A 15,999-nucleotide genomic window follows, 5' to 3' on the forward strand; every position below is an offset into this window, starting at 1 on the left:
GGTCCGCTGGGCGCAGCCGTCTGAAGGCTGCGCCCAGCGGACCAAAGGAGAAAGGGGCCAAACGGCCCCTTTCTCCTTCTCCCTGCCGCTGCGGGGTGTCCTTGGGGCTTGAAGCCCCAAGGACACCCCTTTCCAGGCTGCGGGGAAGGGGCCTTTTGCTGCTTCCCCGCAGCCCGGAAAGCGGCGGATCGGGGCTTCAGCGGCTGCCGCTCTGGCTGCTGAGGCCCCGATCCGGCGGGGAAAGGTGCGCCTACAGGCCGCCCCAAAGGGGCAGTCTGTAACGCACCTATGTTAACAAATTGCAGAAAGACTCCAAGAAGATTGGGATATTGTGTGGAAACATGTTAGCTAAACTTTTCATAAAATATATGTTGGATGGTAAAAAGCAGAAGTTACGAAGTCAACAAGCAAGGGGGTAATGGCCACAAAACACACTTTATGGGCTGTGGAAGAGATCTGTGAGGCATACCTAAAGGTTCCAGAGGCTGAAGTTTCCCCCCCCCCCCATCTTCCTATAAAGATTACAGCCAGCCTTAGTGGTTCGGGTGTTGGACTATGGAGACCAGCATTCAATTCTTATCTCTGCCATGTAACCCACTGGGTGACCTTGGGCAAGTCACATGTTCTCAAACTCAGGCAATGGCAAATCTCCTCTGAACAAATCTTGCCAAGAAAAGGCCATGATAGGTTTTGCCTTAGGGTCAACATAAATTAGAAGTGACATGAACACACATAACAGCAACAAAGCACCTTATACAAACTGTACCCAGGGGCTTTCTATACCGGCATTTGGGACGTCCTCCGGACGTCCCATTTTTAAAAAGGGGTGTCTCTTATAGACGCCCCTGAGCCTAGTACGGACTCCGTGCGTACAAGATGGCGCCGGCCCTTCTACATGGCCGGCGCCATCTTTGCGTATCGGACGCTGAGCGTCCGTACGCGTCGCGTCCCTTGTGACGTAGCGAGTGCGCCCCTGGCGCCTCGCTACGTCGCAAACGCGACGGAAAAAGAAGCTCCATTTTGGAGCTTCTTTTTCGGTCCGCGCGGGAGTCGGGCCGTGTGAAGGCTCCGGCTCCCCCGCGGACCTACTGGTGGCGGCGGCAGAGCGCCGCAAAGCGGAGGTATGTACCCCGCCACAGTGTGTCGCTGTGTTTCATACAAAACTATAACAGTATTTTATGAAAAGAATAAAATAATTACTTACTACAGATGGTGAAACTGCAGTGTGGGTTGTTTCAGAATCTTCTGCATTTTCTGGGTCAAATATCCATGCATGTATAAACTAATCAATAAAATAGAAAAAAATACTAAAATTGCTGAAGAAAGGAAGAGATGTTCAGTTTACATGAAAATTAACTCTATGAATTAGTAAGCAGATATTATATCATCAATGCAAGGTATACCACTGAATTATATGTACTGAATTTGCTGTAACTGACAAGATTTTAGAAGTCTTTTTCTAATCTTCTCCTTACATTACTTGTGAAGAACTAAAGAGTTCTCCTCCTCCTTCATTTTGTGATTTTTTTAAACTTGATTTTTTAAAAATCAGTATTTTACACTATTCACTGGTATAGTAGTTATGCTACGGCAATGCAGTGGGACCTTGGTATTTGCGGACTTGCCATCTGTGGATTTGAGTATCCATGGATGACAAGCCCATGTTGTCCCCAGTGGCAGTGTGTGCATGTGGCCATGCCACCATTAGGGACAACGGGACTTCAACTGGAGTCCTGCTTTCCCTAATGGTGGCATGGCTGTGTGCACGTGCCGCCATTAGGGATAATGGAACTTGAGCATCCGCAGATTTTGGTATCTGTGGCAGCATGTGTGTGTCCAGAATGGATTCCCTGAGGATACCGAGGTCCCACTGGACAATGAAATGTAATAATGTGATGTAACATAAATTAATATTATACTGAGTGGAACAACACTTCTTTTCCTTGCACTGTCTTAATGTTTCTGGAGAATTTACATATAAAAGTTTAAATATAATTCTTTGTTTCATTCTATTTTCCAGCAGTGTAGATTAAGTGCAGTAGCACTTTTTATATTAGAAAGAACAGGTTACTTTCCATTAACCACACACATATAGGTTGTGTGTCAGTACAGAGACAGCTGAAAACATCTAGACCTCATCAAAACATGTTAAAGGAGGCCACCTTCCTCTTCAGTTCCCAGGATCCCATTAAACCTGACAACTTAAAATAATTTGTACAGGGGCAGCTCCTGTGGAGAGGAAGGGTGTGTTATGTGAGTTCACAACTGGCTACTCAAACCACATTTACAGATAAGTAATCTTGTTTATGGTCTCTGTGACTCACACATATGAATGTATACCAAGCTGAATTACCAGAGGCACAAGATGATAGTAATTAGTCAATTAATATGGTAGTACTGCTGTACCAAATTTTTCATAGGTCCTTACTTTCACTTCCACGTGGTACTGAAAGAAGTTTTCTTAAAAGTTGCTGTGAATCTTTTGAGTAATCATTTGTGAACATACTGTATGGGTCTTGTGCCTGCTGAAACACAAGCCTGAGCCTTAGGCCCTGGCCCATCCCAAATGCATGCTCCCATGAACTAACTCCTTTCCTCATCCACTGCATGAAACACTAAGTATGTTGGACTTGAGAATGAGAGGAGGGTGGGTTGTGTGAGGTCACATTATAACAACTCAAAAAAATTGAGTTACAGGTAAGCAAACACTTCCTTTTCTTCATGCTCTTTGTACTCACAAATGGCCAAGTAGATTTAGATTAGATTTGTTATTACGATCAACTGATCAAAAATATCAACAAATATTAGTCAACAAACATCACAATAAATCACCAAATTGTAAAAGTACATAATAGTTCAAATTTCACTTATAAAATTATATTAAAATAAAATTTAAAAGTATAAAATCATTATAAATGTATGAAATCATTATAAAATTTTAACAAACTAAAAAATATTATGAACTTTTAAGAAACCATCTTACGCCGACAGACCATTGCTGCTGCGCAAAAACTGGCCACCCTAGTTGTTATTACTGGGCACTGGTCTGCCAGCAAATAAGATACATAAAATCCATCAGTTTTTCCAGGAAAATGACTAAGGATTGGATGAATAAAAATATGGCAATAGTAGACATACTGAAGGTGGGCACATTAAACTAATAGTGATGATAAAACAGCTCATCCAATGATACATCAGCTCTATCCTTTAGTCCCAGTGGTAGTGTGTCATAATAGTAGGTATCTGTGCTCAGACTGCCGATCTGCACAAATCTAGGAGAGGGACTTTCCCACAAAGAGCTGCTGATGTTTCAACTGCTCTTGTAAGATGGGGTCATAAAAATTGCAATATAGGCAGTTTTGCAAGGTGGTAAGCTATTGAATGGTAGAATTCAAAGTCCTTCTGGTCTCTGCTGCAGAAACATACAGTTGAAAATGGAGGCTGGTGAAATAAATTTCGAAAAAGGTTAATCGCTACCTGAATTGCTACCTGAAAGGTTGCTTCCTAATTGTAATTCAACACTGACATAATAACTTTGTTTTGCTACCTGTTAGACTGTCATTTACTTACAAATTTATCATCAAGATAACAACCTCATTATGAAGATTTAACAGAATATCATTTACCATTTGTGAAATTTATATCACCAGTCTCCTTTTTCAACTGTATACGTATTTCTGCAGCAGAGGCCAGAAGGACTTTGAATTCTACTGGACCTTTATTGAATAATTTTGTTGCACCTTATATTTGTATGGGTAATTGCTGCTGGTTTTTACTGTTAGCCACATGGTGTTACTGCAAAATATAATTTTAGTACCATGTTCAAGTAGTGGTTTCATTTGTTGGGATATATAGTACTTGGTGAAATATAGTACTGTGGTACTTTGTTAACTTTTTCCCTTTCATTTTTGGCATTTGTTTGTGAAACCTTCCCATTTGTAGTTTATCAATACCACTGAACATGGTATCCAACTGGGGTGCTTTACTGGGATGGAGCTTGGGGGCACTATTCCTTCTTGGCACTCTCCAGCAAGAAAAGACAAGAAAAGTGCTACTAGGGAATCCTAATTGATTCATTGGCTATTAGGCTGAGGAGTCCCTCAGGATTGTCCCCTATGCTGTTTATTATATACATGAAACTACTGGGAGGGGATGTCTGTAGGTTTGAGATCAGATGTCACCAACAGCTCTATTTCTCCTTTACATCTAATTCCAAGGAAGCTATTTCTGTGCTAAAGTAGTGCTGAGTATCTGTAATGGACAGAATGAGGGTGAACAAATTGAAGCTTAATCCAGATAGGACAGAGGTGCTCTCTGTCAGTCAAGAGACAGATCTGGCACAGGTATTCAGCCTGCGCTACATGGAGCTACATTTCCCCTGAAGATACAGGTTCACAGTTTGGGCATACTCCTAAATTAAGCTCTGAGCCTGGAGGCTCAGGTTTCCACGATAGCCAAGAGTGCATTTGCACAGTTAAAGGTAGTGTGCCAACTGTTCATTCATGGAGAAGTCTGATCTCCAGGCATGGTATGGTAGAATCATAGAGTTGGAAGAGACCTCAAGGGCTATCAAACCCCTGCAGGAATGCACAATCAAGGTACCCTCAATAGATGGTCAACCAGCCTTTGTTTAAAAACCTACAAAGAAGGAGAATCCAGCACACTCAGAGAGTGTGTGTTCCATGGTAACATATGCCTTGTGTGGATTACTGTAACGTGCTCTACTTGAAGTTGCCTTTGCAAAGAGCTCAGAAACTTCAGTTGGCCCAAAGAGCTGTAGACAGATAGCTAACTGGGACTGGCTACAGGGAACACACAACTCCCTTGCTGCAATATCTCAGTTGGCTGCTGGTCCATTTCTGAGCATTATTCGAAATGCTGGTGATGACTGAAAAAGCCCTGCACAGCTTGAGTCTAGGTTATTTGAAGGACTGTATCCCACTATATTAGCCCATTAGAGATGCAATATCTTTAAGAGAGGCTCTTCTCCCTGTCCCACTACCTTCTCAGTCTTGTTTGGTGGTGAAAAGGGAAAAATCCCTCTCATAGAAATAGGGAGACTAGGATGGTTCCTCCCTGCTGTTCTTCTGCCAGCAAGCCAAAACATTCTTGTGCCTTCAGGCTTATAGAAACTATCACTGGATTTCTAGGCAAGAAAAGTCATGGGCTCACAGCCTTAGTTTGAAAAAAATCACATAGATTTTATAAACAGAATATTTACCTGAGTTGAATCCGAGTCCAACAATCTAAAAAAGAAAGAAAAAAAGGAGGGGGGATATTTATTTTAGTAAGTACAAAAGTAGGTGAAAAGTGATATTCCTAAAATACAGGTTTGCAGTTCTTTACCCTGCTGCTGCCTCCTCCTTTCTCCTCCCTCCTCCTCTTTGCCTCATCACCTCTGCTGCTTCCTACCCCTACCTTCTCTTTCTCTTCGTCCCGCTGCTTCCTCCTCCTCCCCCCTCTTCTTCCTCCTCTTCCTTCTTAAGATGCTGGGATCTGTGGATGTCAAGTCCGTGGATACAGAAGGCCTGCTGTAATTTCTAACATTTTTGGGCATATTTTCTATGGGGTCTTCTAAGCAGATTACAATATTGTCCACAAAAGCATGAATTTTATATTTCAATCCTTTAATTTATATTCTTTTTAGCTGATGTTCATATCTTACCCTATTGCTTAAAATTTCTAAGCATAGGATGAAAAATAAAGAAGAAAATGGGAAGCCCTGTCTTGTCCCTTTGGAAATTTCACAGAATTTTGATTTATTTCTGTTAATTATTATTTGTGCACTCTGCTCTTTATATATTGTAATGGATTTATTCATTCTTCTTCACTTGTTTTAAAATAAAATGCAGAGAAGCCATCTGATCCTGGAGATTTTCCACTTTTCATTTGTTTACTAGCTTCTATAACTTCCATTACTGTAATATTCTGATTTAAAATTGTCTTTTGTTCTTCTAGTATTTTAGTTATTTTCTGCTTTTGTATATACAGCATATGCTGAAAGTCATGCTGGGAGAAGGGGCGGCGCGTCCCATAAGGAATAATGGGGTGCACGCCCATGGTGCATGCGCACCATTTAAATGGGGCTCGATCATAAGCAGAATTCCCTTTATGCAGGGGCTGTGTGTGTCCCGGAATGGATTCCCCCACGTAAAGGAAGGGAAGATTGTAGTTATTTATTTTTGTCTGATGTAATTCCCCATTCTGATGTTCCTTGAAAAGGCTAGTGTAGTACTTTTCAAAGATATTATATTTTCTTCTAGTCTGTATATGTTCTATTCCCTTCTTTAATTTCTAGAATAATTACTTTAATTTCTTTTTTCTTTCAACTTCTTGTTTGTATGCTAGAGGTTCTGCTGTCTCATTTCCAAATTTGAACTGTCTTTGTTTTGTATATTTCATCTTCTCGTCTATTTCTTCTGCCATTATCAACAATAATTGTTTCTGAAGTACTTTTTCTTTGTGCCTCCGTTGATTCTTAGGTTTCTTTAGCAGTTCCTGTTCTTTCTCAGGTATCTTGTCTGATATTTCATGTATTTTTTGGTTTCCCTTCTTCCATTCATGATTTTTGTTTATAAAGAAGCCACGTATCACAGCTTTATTTGTGTACCATACAATATTTGTTTTCGTTCCTTTGTTCATATTTTCTTGGAAAAAATATTTAAAATGTTCTTTTGCTTGGTTTAAAACTGTTTCCTCCTTCAATAAATATTCATTAAGTCTCCATGAAAATTCTTTTACAGGTTGCTTCAGTTCCACTGTAATAGCGTTGTGGTCAGAAATTTTCTAAGTATCTCCAATTTTTAAATTATTTTAAACAGTTCTTTTGATAAAAGAAACATATCTATTCTTGAGGCAGATCTATGTAGTTTTGAGAAAAAAGTATACTTTCTGTAATTACTAAATTTCTTGTCTCCATGGATCCAGTAAGTACAGCGCGCCCGCATCATACGTGGGCGTGCCTTACGCGGCTTGGGAATACGTGCTCAAGCCGCGGGGCGCACGCAAGGCAGAAGGGGCAGCACGTCCCATTCAATTGAATGGGCGCGTGCGCCCGTTGCGCCCCGCCGCCGCCGTGCACAAGCCCCATTGTTTACAATGGGGCTTGAGCATAGGCGGAATTTGCCTTATGCGGAGGGATCCGGAACGGATCCCCGCGTAAGGCGAGGACCCACTGTACAAGCTTTTCATCAAATTAAAAAATGATTGTGGATGTTTTACTTGGTTTTCTTTTCTTCTTTTACCAAGGGGTTCATTCCAATCTCCCACTAATATAAAATATGCATATTCCAACTCCAATAAATTTTTGGTAAGGTTATTATAAAATTTAGCTTTCTTTTCCCGAGGACCATATAAACCTAAAATCAAAGTTCTTTTGTTTCCACCTCCACTGCTATAAATCTCTCTTCTTTATCATTCAATACTTCTTTGGCTGGTATCTGATATGAAACATATATTCCATGTTTTAAAATTACTTGGAGATATGAAGTTCTGACCCAATTTTGGACTTTCAAGATATTTTACATCTTGCTGTCTTATATGTCCCATACAGATTATATCTGCCCATTCTTTTTCTAATACAGTGTGCCCACGCCATGCGTGGACGCATTTTACGTGGCTTTCGGCTTACGCCGAAGCTGCTTGGGGAGGCAAACAATGGTGCACACGCCTACGCGTACGTGCATGCATGCCGCTCTGCCACATGCATGAACCCCATTATTTCCTAAGGGGCTCGAGCATAGGCAGATTTTCCCTTACGCAGGAGATCCAGAACGGATCCCCCACGTGAGGAGAGGACCCACTGTATGTGATAGACTTTTTTTATAGGGGAAGTTCATCTCTTTGATGTTTCACGATACCAACATCATGTTTCTTAAATTCCTTCTTAGCTGTGCTTGATGTTGTCTTGTCCTTATCCTATCATAAGCCTTTGCTAACTTACTTGATCAATTTGCTTTACACTTTGCAGACATGAATACCATTCTGACTGTGAATACCATTGTTACAACAAGAGTCAGATAGATGTAACCTGGGGGCTGTCTTGTTATACATACATTTTAGTTTGTGCTACTTGGAAGATGCTGACATACTCTTTGGACAGTTCAGGTTCACCTTAACGTAGCACCCAATGCTGGTTTAGCATATTAAAATTTATGTTGTATTTCAAAGGCTTGCTTATTTTCTATAGGTTTTCCTGCTAGCTCAACACAACCTCTACTCTCTAGTGGGACCACTAAGATTGACTATGATTAATTTTAAGAACAAAAGGCACCAAATTAGATATTTTACCTGCTTGTATCTTGGTAAATGTACCACATGAAACAATTCACATCTGCAATTATAGATAAGAAGCGTGCTTCATCATCAGGTGACTAGAGAAGAGAAAACATGCTAAATTATTTCATTTTATCTTCCTAATATCACAATATAGTTTGCATTAATATATTTACTCTTCTCTTTTGTAGCTGTCACAATTTCCAGAGAAGCTTAAAATAATTTTAAAATATTCTTAAAAAGTATAACAAACCCATTACAAAACCTTAAAAACAGAAACCATCTGAAAACCTAAAGAACAGGGAATTGGGGTAATAAAGCTACTCAATTTGATGACCCAAATGGCTACTGGAAAAAGGAACACATTGACCAGATAGTGATAGATCAAAGAAGAGGAAGCCAGCTGGACAGCAACAGAAGATAATTCTTTGATGTTGGCCTTTTCAGTATGCACAAAAGTACTCAGATGAAAATGAGGGTCAGACTGCTCCCTCAAGGAGTCAATCTGCCCTCTTTCATGATCAGAGAATACAGCCATCATTCTTTATATCAGAGGGTGAACCTACCTAACAGAACCTCAGGCAATTATATTCTAAATCATGACTGCCAACATGATATTTCAGTTGGCTTTACCACACTGCTGAGATCTCCTTAGCTTCCTCGTAACCCCTCTGGATGTGGAAAAGAAAAAGTAGTGCTTGAAGGCAAATGTCACCTCTCAATTCCATACTGCATCCCTCACACTGCTTAATGCAGCCATCTTACTTAAGTTGTAGGAGGATTAGAAAAATAGACAGTTAAACACTTTTAACAGAAGGCTCAAAGTAGATTTTACTTACGATTTTATCACATCAGCAAAAAAGATGGGAGCATAGTGGAATGCTCCCATCAATATTGCATAATAATGCTTTGATAGCAAAAAGTCATGAAAATCTTTGTGAGAGGATAATACCAGAGTTAGCCAAATTTTTGGAAATTATGGAAGATTTTGTTGATTCTCAGATAGATAAGCTCTTCAGTCAACTCTGTTGTTGCTAGGGAGAAAAAACTACCTAGGGACATTGTAATATCTTTTACAGGATCAAGAATTAAGGACAGAATAATACAACAAAACTTTAAAGAATATTTGAGAATCAAAATATTTAAGGACACCCCCCCCCCCCGGATCTTGGAAAAAAGAGAAGATCATAAGTTCTTAACGCAGGAATTGAAAAAGCATAATATTCAATATCGGTGGGCAAAAACAAACAAAAATGAATCAACATAAACTTGATTGACAAGGCAAGAAAATGTTATAAGCAACTAAATACAAACAAAGAAAGAGCTAATAAAAAAGATCCAGTAGAATATTATGATGTCAGAGTGTGTGTGTGTGTGTGTGTGTGTGTGTGTGTGTATATATATATATATATATATATATTAAAAACTGTCTTTAATTTTCATGGATGTGGAGAAAGCTTTTGACAGTGTGTCTTGGGAATTTAAGTTAGAGGTGTTGGAAAGAACTGAATTGGGAGATAGATTTGTTGAGAATATAAGACAAATTTATAATCAACTAAGTGCACATTTTGTGATAAATGGGGATAGTTATCAGAATTTCAAATAAGCAAACAACTAGACAAGGATGCCCACTGTCTCCTTTATTAGTCATTTTAGTTTTAGAAATCTTTATGAATTCAGTAAGATCCAACACAAAAATTAAATGTACTAAAATCATAGGTGATAAGCATAAAATTAAAGCTTATGCTGATGATGTGGTAACCATTTTAGATAACCCAGAAGAAAGTATAGAGCAAACTATGTATGAAATCAATTCATTTGGCAAATATTCAGGATTTAAATTAAATAAAGATACGACCTGGCTATTAACTAAGAATTTGAAAAAAAATTGATGAAAAATCAGGGTGTAAAGTGAAAAATAAAATAAAATACCTAGGCCTATGGCTAACCAATAAAGATATAGACTTATTTGGAAACAATTACTCCAATACATGGACGGAGATACAGAAACATTTAATTCACTGGAATAGACTCAACCTATCTTTACTGGGGAGGATAACTATGTTCAAAATGAACGTGCTACCTAAGTTAATTTTTTTTGTTCATTAATCTACCAATTATCATCAGAGATAGTTTTACAGGGTGGAATAAAGAAATTAAAAAGTTCATCTGGAAAGGGAAACAAGCCAGGATAATAATAATAATAATAATAATAGGATTGATTTATATGCTGCCCAATCACTGGGAATCCAGGCGGCTTACAACAGAGGGGATAATAGACGGTTCCCTGCCCTCAGGCTTACAATCTAAAAAGATATGACACAAAAGGATAAGGGAATGGTGACGGGGGGAGGGGATTAGGTCCAGCAATCTTCTCTCCCTCTGAGGACTGGACCAAGGCAGATGGACTGGAGGGAGGGCTCTTCTTCTTCAGGCTAGTCCTGGTGGAGCTGGGCCTGCCTGGTCAACTCCCTCACAGGCCAGAAGATGTCAGTTATGGAGGGAGGAGTCTCTTCTTCCAGGCTAGCCCTGATGGAGCTGGGCCAGCCTGGTCAACTCCCTTGCAGGCCGGAAGATGACAGTTATGGAGGGAGAAGTCTCTTCTTCCAGGCTAGCCCTGGGCCTGCCTGGTCAGGATAAAGTTGGACACACTAATAGATTCAAAAGAGAGGGGGGGGTGCAGTGATGGATCTTAAATCATATTATATTGCAGTGAATACTTTAGTTCTACAAGAATGGATGAAGTCAGATGACCCAAAATGTTTGAACCTAAAAGGCCATAATACATAGAATCAAAGAATAATAGAGTTGGAAGAGACCGCAGGGGCCATCCAGTCCAACCCCCTGCCATGCAGGAAATCCAAACCAAAGCATCCCCGACAGATGGCCATCCAGCCTCTGTTTAAAGACCTCCAAGGAGGGAGTTTCCACTACACTCCGAGGGAGTGTGTTCCACTGTCGGACAGCCCTTACTGTCAGGAAGCTCTTCCTAATGTTGAGGTGGAATCTCTTTTGCTGTAGCTTGCATCCACTGTTCCGGGTCCTAGTATCTGGAGCAGCAGAAAACAAGCTTGCTACCTCCACAATATGACATCCCTTCAAATATTTAAATAGGGCTATCATATCACCTCTTAACCTTCTCTTCTCCAGGCTAAACATCCCCAGCTCCCTAAGTCGTTCCTCGTAGAGCATGGCTTCCAGACCCTTCACCATTTTAGTTGCTCTCCTTTGGACTCCAGTTTCTCCACATCGTTTTTAAATTGTGGTAGCCAGAACTGGACACATGCTTTGGATGACACACATATCTTTGGTATGGTAAAGTAAAAATAAATAAGGATTTTAACAACCATATCATAAGGAAATTTTAAGGAGAATTTAAAGAATGAGAACTTCGAAGATAAAGAAAATGAATTTGACAAACTAATATGGATTAAAGACAAAAATAAGATCACCAAACTTTATAAGTCATTACTAACCAGAAATCTGAAATCAGAAGAAATAAAAGAATCCATGGTAAAATGGGCCAAAAACCTGGGGCAAGTGGGAGAATGTAGAAAGAAGACTAGTAAATTTACTGCTTCACAGGATTTAAAAGAAAATTACATTAAAATAGCAAACAGGTGGTACTACACCCTGCTTAAATTAAAAAAGACATTTAAGAAGGGCAATAAAAATGCTGGAAATGCTTAAAAGAAATTGGATTGATGCGCCACATGTGGTGGAACTACCCTAAAATAAATTCTGGTCCAAAACACATTTGACAATTCAAAAGACCCTAAAGATATAATTTGCGTTTTCACCACAACTATATTTACTGAATATAACATTGATTTTAAAGGTGGAGGATGAAAGGAAATATTTGAGCGTGATTTTGTTTTTAGTTACTGTAGCCAGGACCATTGCAAAAAAAGGGGGGGGGGAAAGGAATTATATGACCTCCCATTAATAGAGGGGTGGATAGAAAAAATTAAAGATACAAAAGAAATGGAAAAACGGATTTTAGATTTAATAGAACTCAACGAAGGATTCATAAAGAACTATTCAGTAATTAATACATGTAAACAAAGTAACATAATAAATAAGAAAATACGTGAAAAGGAGGAAAATGTGATATGTTTTCAGCAATGTTTTCAGCGATGGAGGCGATGGAATCCACAGTTGGGTTAGTTCTCTCCTCTCGCTCCAATAGGCAGGGACTAGGAAGTTGCAGGTGACGTCAAGGAGGGAACGCCCCTGACTTTCCAGTCATTGAAACAGCCGAAGCTAAAGATTATTTAACACTAACATCTAGTAGGTTAACAATAGAGAACTGTATAAAAACAACCTGGATCTAGCTTATCCTCTCCAAAACTGAAGCGTGACCTCAGTTCTGGGAGGGTAGGATTCCATCACCTCCATCGCTGAAAACAAACATATCACAAGGTAAGCCGTGTTCATTTTTCCAGCGATGGAGGGAGGGACTCCTCAATTGGGATATACCAAAGCTATCTACTGTGGGAGGGAGAACTGACAATGGCAACTAGACAATAGCTTGGAGGACACGCCTACCAAACAACACCTCTGCAGATTGGAAAACATCCAAACAGTAGTGGCAAACAAAGGTGGAGGGGGAAGCCCAAGTGGCAGCCCTACATATATCTAACAAGGGGGCATTTGTGGAGAGGGCAGCCAATGTGGCGGCATTGCGTGTGGAATGGGCAGTAACAGCCCATGGGACAGATGAACTATTAGAAGTATAACATTTGGATATGCAGTCTCTTATCCATCTAGATAGTGTGGAGGAGGAGACTCTTCTGCCCTTAGATGACGAAGCAAAAGAGACGAACAGGCAATCAGAAGTACGAAAACAGCATGTATGTTTCATGTAAATTTGGAGGGCCCTTCAGATAGCTAGCGTGTGCCAGGTCTTTTCTAATTGTTTTTTAGGGTAAGGGCAGAAAGACAGTAAAACAATCTCTTGGGACCTGTGGAAAGTAGAGTAGACTTTGGGAATAAATGTTGAGTCTAGACGTAACACCACCGAGTCATCTCTGAAAGAACAGAGTTCCGATCTGACCGACAAAGCTGCTAGTTCAGAGACTCTTCTGGCAGAGGTAATGGTTTTAAGAAATTACACTTTCCAAGTAAGGAATTTGATATCCATTTGGTGTAGTGGTTCAAATGGAACTGTAGTGAGAGCTGCCAACACTAAATGTAGGTCCCAGGTTGGATAACGGTGGACTATGGGTGAGTCAAGTAGCACAGCTGCCTTTAAGAATTTCTTGACATAAGGATGTGAAGAAATCCGACTTGACAGGTTGACAGGTAGAGACAAAATAATTGCTGATATTTGTCTTTTTAGAGTGTTGGGCTTGAGTCCCTTGTCAAGTCCTTGTTGAAGGTAGAGGAGAAGGTCACCTACTGAAAATGAGGATGTGAATATATTATTTTATTTACACCAAGAAGTGAAGTTACGGTAAGTATATTCATATATTCGCCTAGTTGAGGATCTTTTAGACTGGATAATGATATCAACAACCTGAGGGTTTAGGCCATCTCTTAACAGGATGAGGCATTCAGTCTCCATGCGTGAAGATTGAGCCATTGTGGATCTGGATGAAATATCTGACCCTGGGATAACAGGTCTGGATGAAGAGAGAGTCTGAACTTGTCCTGTGACATGAATAAGATTTCTGGAAACCAGGCCCTTCTTGGCCAATGTGGAGGAACCAGTATCAGGGTTGATCTTTCGCTTCTTAGCTTTAGCAGGCACCTGGATATCATCAGGATCGAGGGAAAAGCGTAGAACAGACCCGGAGGCCACAGAGCATGTAGGGCGTCTGTGTCCTCTGAGCCCTGAGACAGAAATCGGGAGAAGAATTTTGGCAGCTGATTGTTTATTGGGGATGTGAACAGATCTAAAATGGGAGTCCCCAGAGTCTGGGATATCATTTGAAATACCTCTGGATGGAGATGCCATTCTGCTTGGTCTATGTCTGACCTGCTTAGCCAGTCTGCTTTGGTGTTTAGAGTTCCTTTTATGTGTTCGGCCCTTAGAGACAGGAGGTTGGTTTCCAACCAGCTTATTAGATTTTTGGTCTCCTGCATCAGTGTTCGCGATCTGGTTCCACCCTCTCTGTTGACATGTGCTTTTGCTGTGATGTTGTCCGTCATGATCAAAACATGGGTGTGGCTTACGAGATGGGCAAAGGCCTGAAGGGCCAGGCGGATCGCCCTGAGCTCCAGCCAATTGATGCTGTGGGCTCTTTTCAGATCTGACCACCTGCCCTGAGCCACGTGTGTGTCGAGGGTGGCACCCCATCCGTGGAGACTTGCATCTGTGGTTATTTGTCTCTGTTGAAGAAACATATCGGGCGTCCCAGTTGTATTCGATCTGACATCCACCACTGTAGTGACCTTTTTACACTTTGGGGCACATGGACCCTTTTGTGTCTTTTTTGGGTAATCATCTATTGAAGGGGAAGAAGCAGCCACTGCAGTTCCCGTGAGTGAAATCGAACCCAGGGAACACAGGGCATGGCTGATATCTTGAGTCCCTGAAGCTTTGCGAGGAGAAGTAGATCTATCAAGGGTAAGGGTAAAATGGAGGTTATCAAGTCTTGAATGGTCTTTATCTTTTCTGGCAGTAACGATACAATTCCCTTCGAGGTGTCTATCAAAGATCCTAGGTGTAGAATCAACTGAGAAGGAATAAGGTGGCTCTTCCCATGATTTACCAGAAAACCATGGAGAGACAATGAATGTAACACTGCTGTGACAGTGCTGGAGGCCTGTTGATAGGTTGGGGAGGCAATCAGTAAATCATCTAAATATGGGAAGATGTGTAAGCCCTGTATTCTCCAGTATGCGACTAAGGCTATCATTATTTTGTGGAAACTTTCAGAGCTGATGACAGGCCAAACGGGAGCGCCTTGTATTGGAAGTGAAGTTTGTTGTAACAAAAGTGGAGATATCTGCGGTGAGATGGGTGTATCTGAATGTGTAAATAAGCCTCCGTTAAATCTAGAGACGCCATGTAGACTCTTGGTTTTAATTACAGTGGTACCTCGGGTTACGAAATTAATTCGTTCCGCGGCTAATTTCGTAACCCGAAAAACCTTCGTAACCTGAATTGCCATAGGCGCTAATGGAAAAAAATAGCTCTCTGCTGCCCTCCGGTGGCGGCATAGCGCCGAGGTTTTTTCGTAACCCGAAAAAACCTTCGTAAGCCGAAACAATAAATCCCTATGGGATTTTTTCGTATCCCGAAAAATTCGTAAGCTGGGTAATTCGTATCCCGGGGTACCACTGTACTCTAATATTGTCTTTAGAGTCTCCATTCTGAAATGACATTTTCAGACACTCTTGTTGACCCTCTTTAAGTTCAGGACTGCCCTCCATGATTTGTTTTTCTTGGGTACTATAAACAGGATGGAGTAGCACCCCTTGTATCTCTCTGGAGGTGGGACTGTTTCGATTGCCCCTATCTTGAGTAGATGATCGATGGCCTCCAACATGAGGCAGATTTGTGTGGACGCTTTGACCTTGTTGAGACTGTGAAGTGGTTGCGAGGAGGATGAATAAAGTCTGTCAAATAGCCCTGTGAAATAGTCGACAAGACCCATCTATCTGAGGTGGTTGTTTGCCAGATATGATGGAAATGTTGTAGCCTGTCTCCCACCAGATTGGGCGGGTAGTCAGGATCATTGATTGGTTCCTTATTTTCCAGGTTTGGAGGATCCAGAG

General features: G+C 40.8%; 1 protein-coding gene across 1 annotated transcript in view; it reads right to left on the reverse strand.

Moving 5' to 3' along the window:
• The window catches only part of CATSPERE (catsper channel auxiliary subunit epsilon), a 120,878-nt gene that overhangs the window by 90,050 nt on the left and 14,829 nt on the right, over nucleotides 1-15,999 (reverse strand). Inside the window, exons 5-7 of the mRNA XM_042456618.1 lie at nucleotides 8,290-8,372; nucleotides 5,222-5,246; nucleotides 1,205-1,282 (exon numbers count right to left, since the gene is read on the reverse strand). Of these exons, the coding sequence (XP_042312552.1) occupies nucleotides 1,205-1,282; nucleotides 5,222-5,246; nucleotides 8,290-8,372 (186 nt within the window). The remainder of the gene's footprint in view (nucleotides 1-1,204; nucleotides 1,283-5,221; nucleotides 5,247-8,289; nucleotides 8,373-15,999) is intronic.

Source organism: Sceloporus undulatus, chromosome 1 (genome assembly GCF_019175285.1).
Source record: "Sceloporus undulatus isolate JIND9_A2432 ecotype Alabama chromosome 1, SceUnd_v1.1, whole genome shotgun sequence".
Lineage (NCBI taxonomy): Eukaryota > Metazoa > Chordata > Lepidosauria > Squamata > Phrynosomatidae > Sceloporus > Sceloporus undulatus.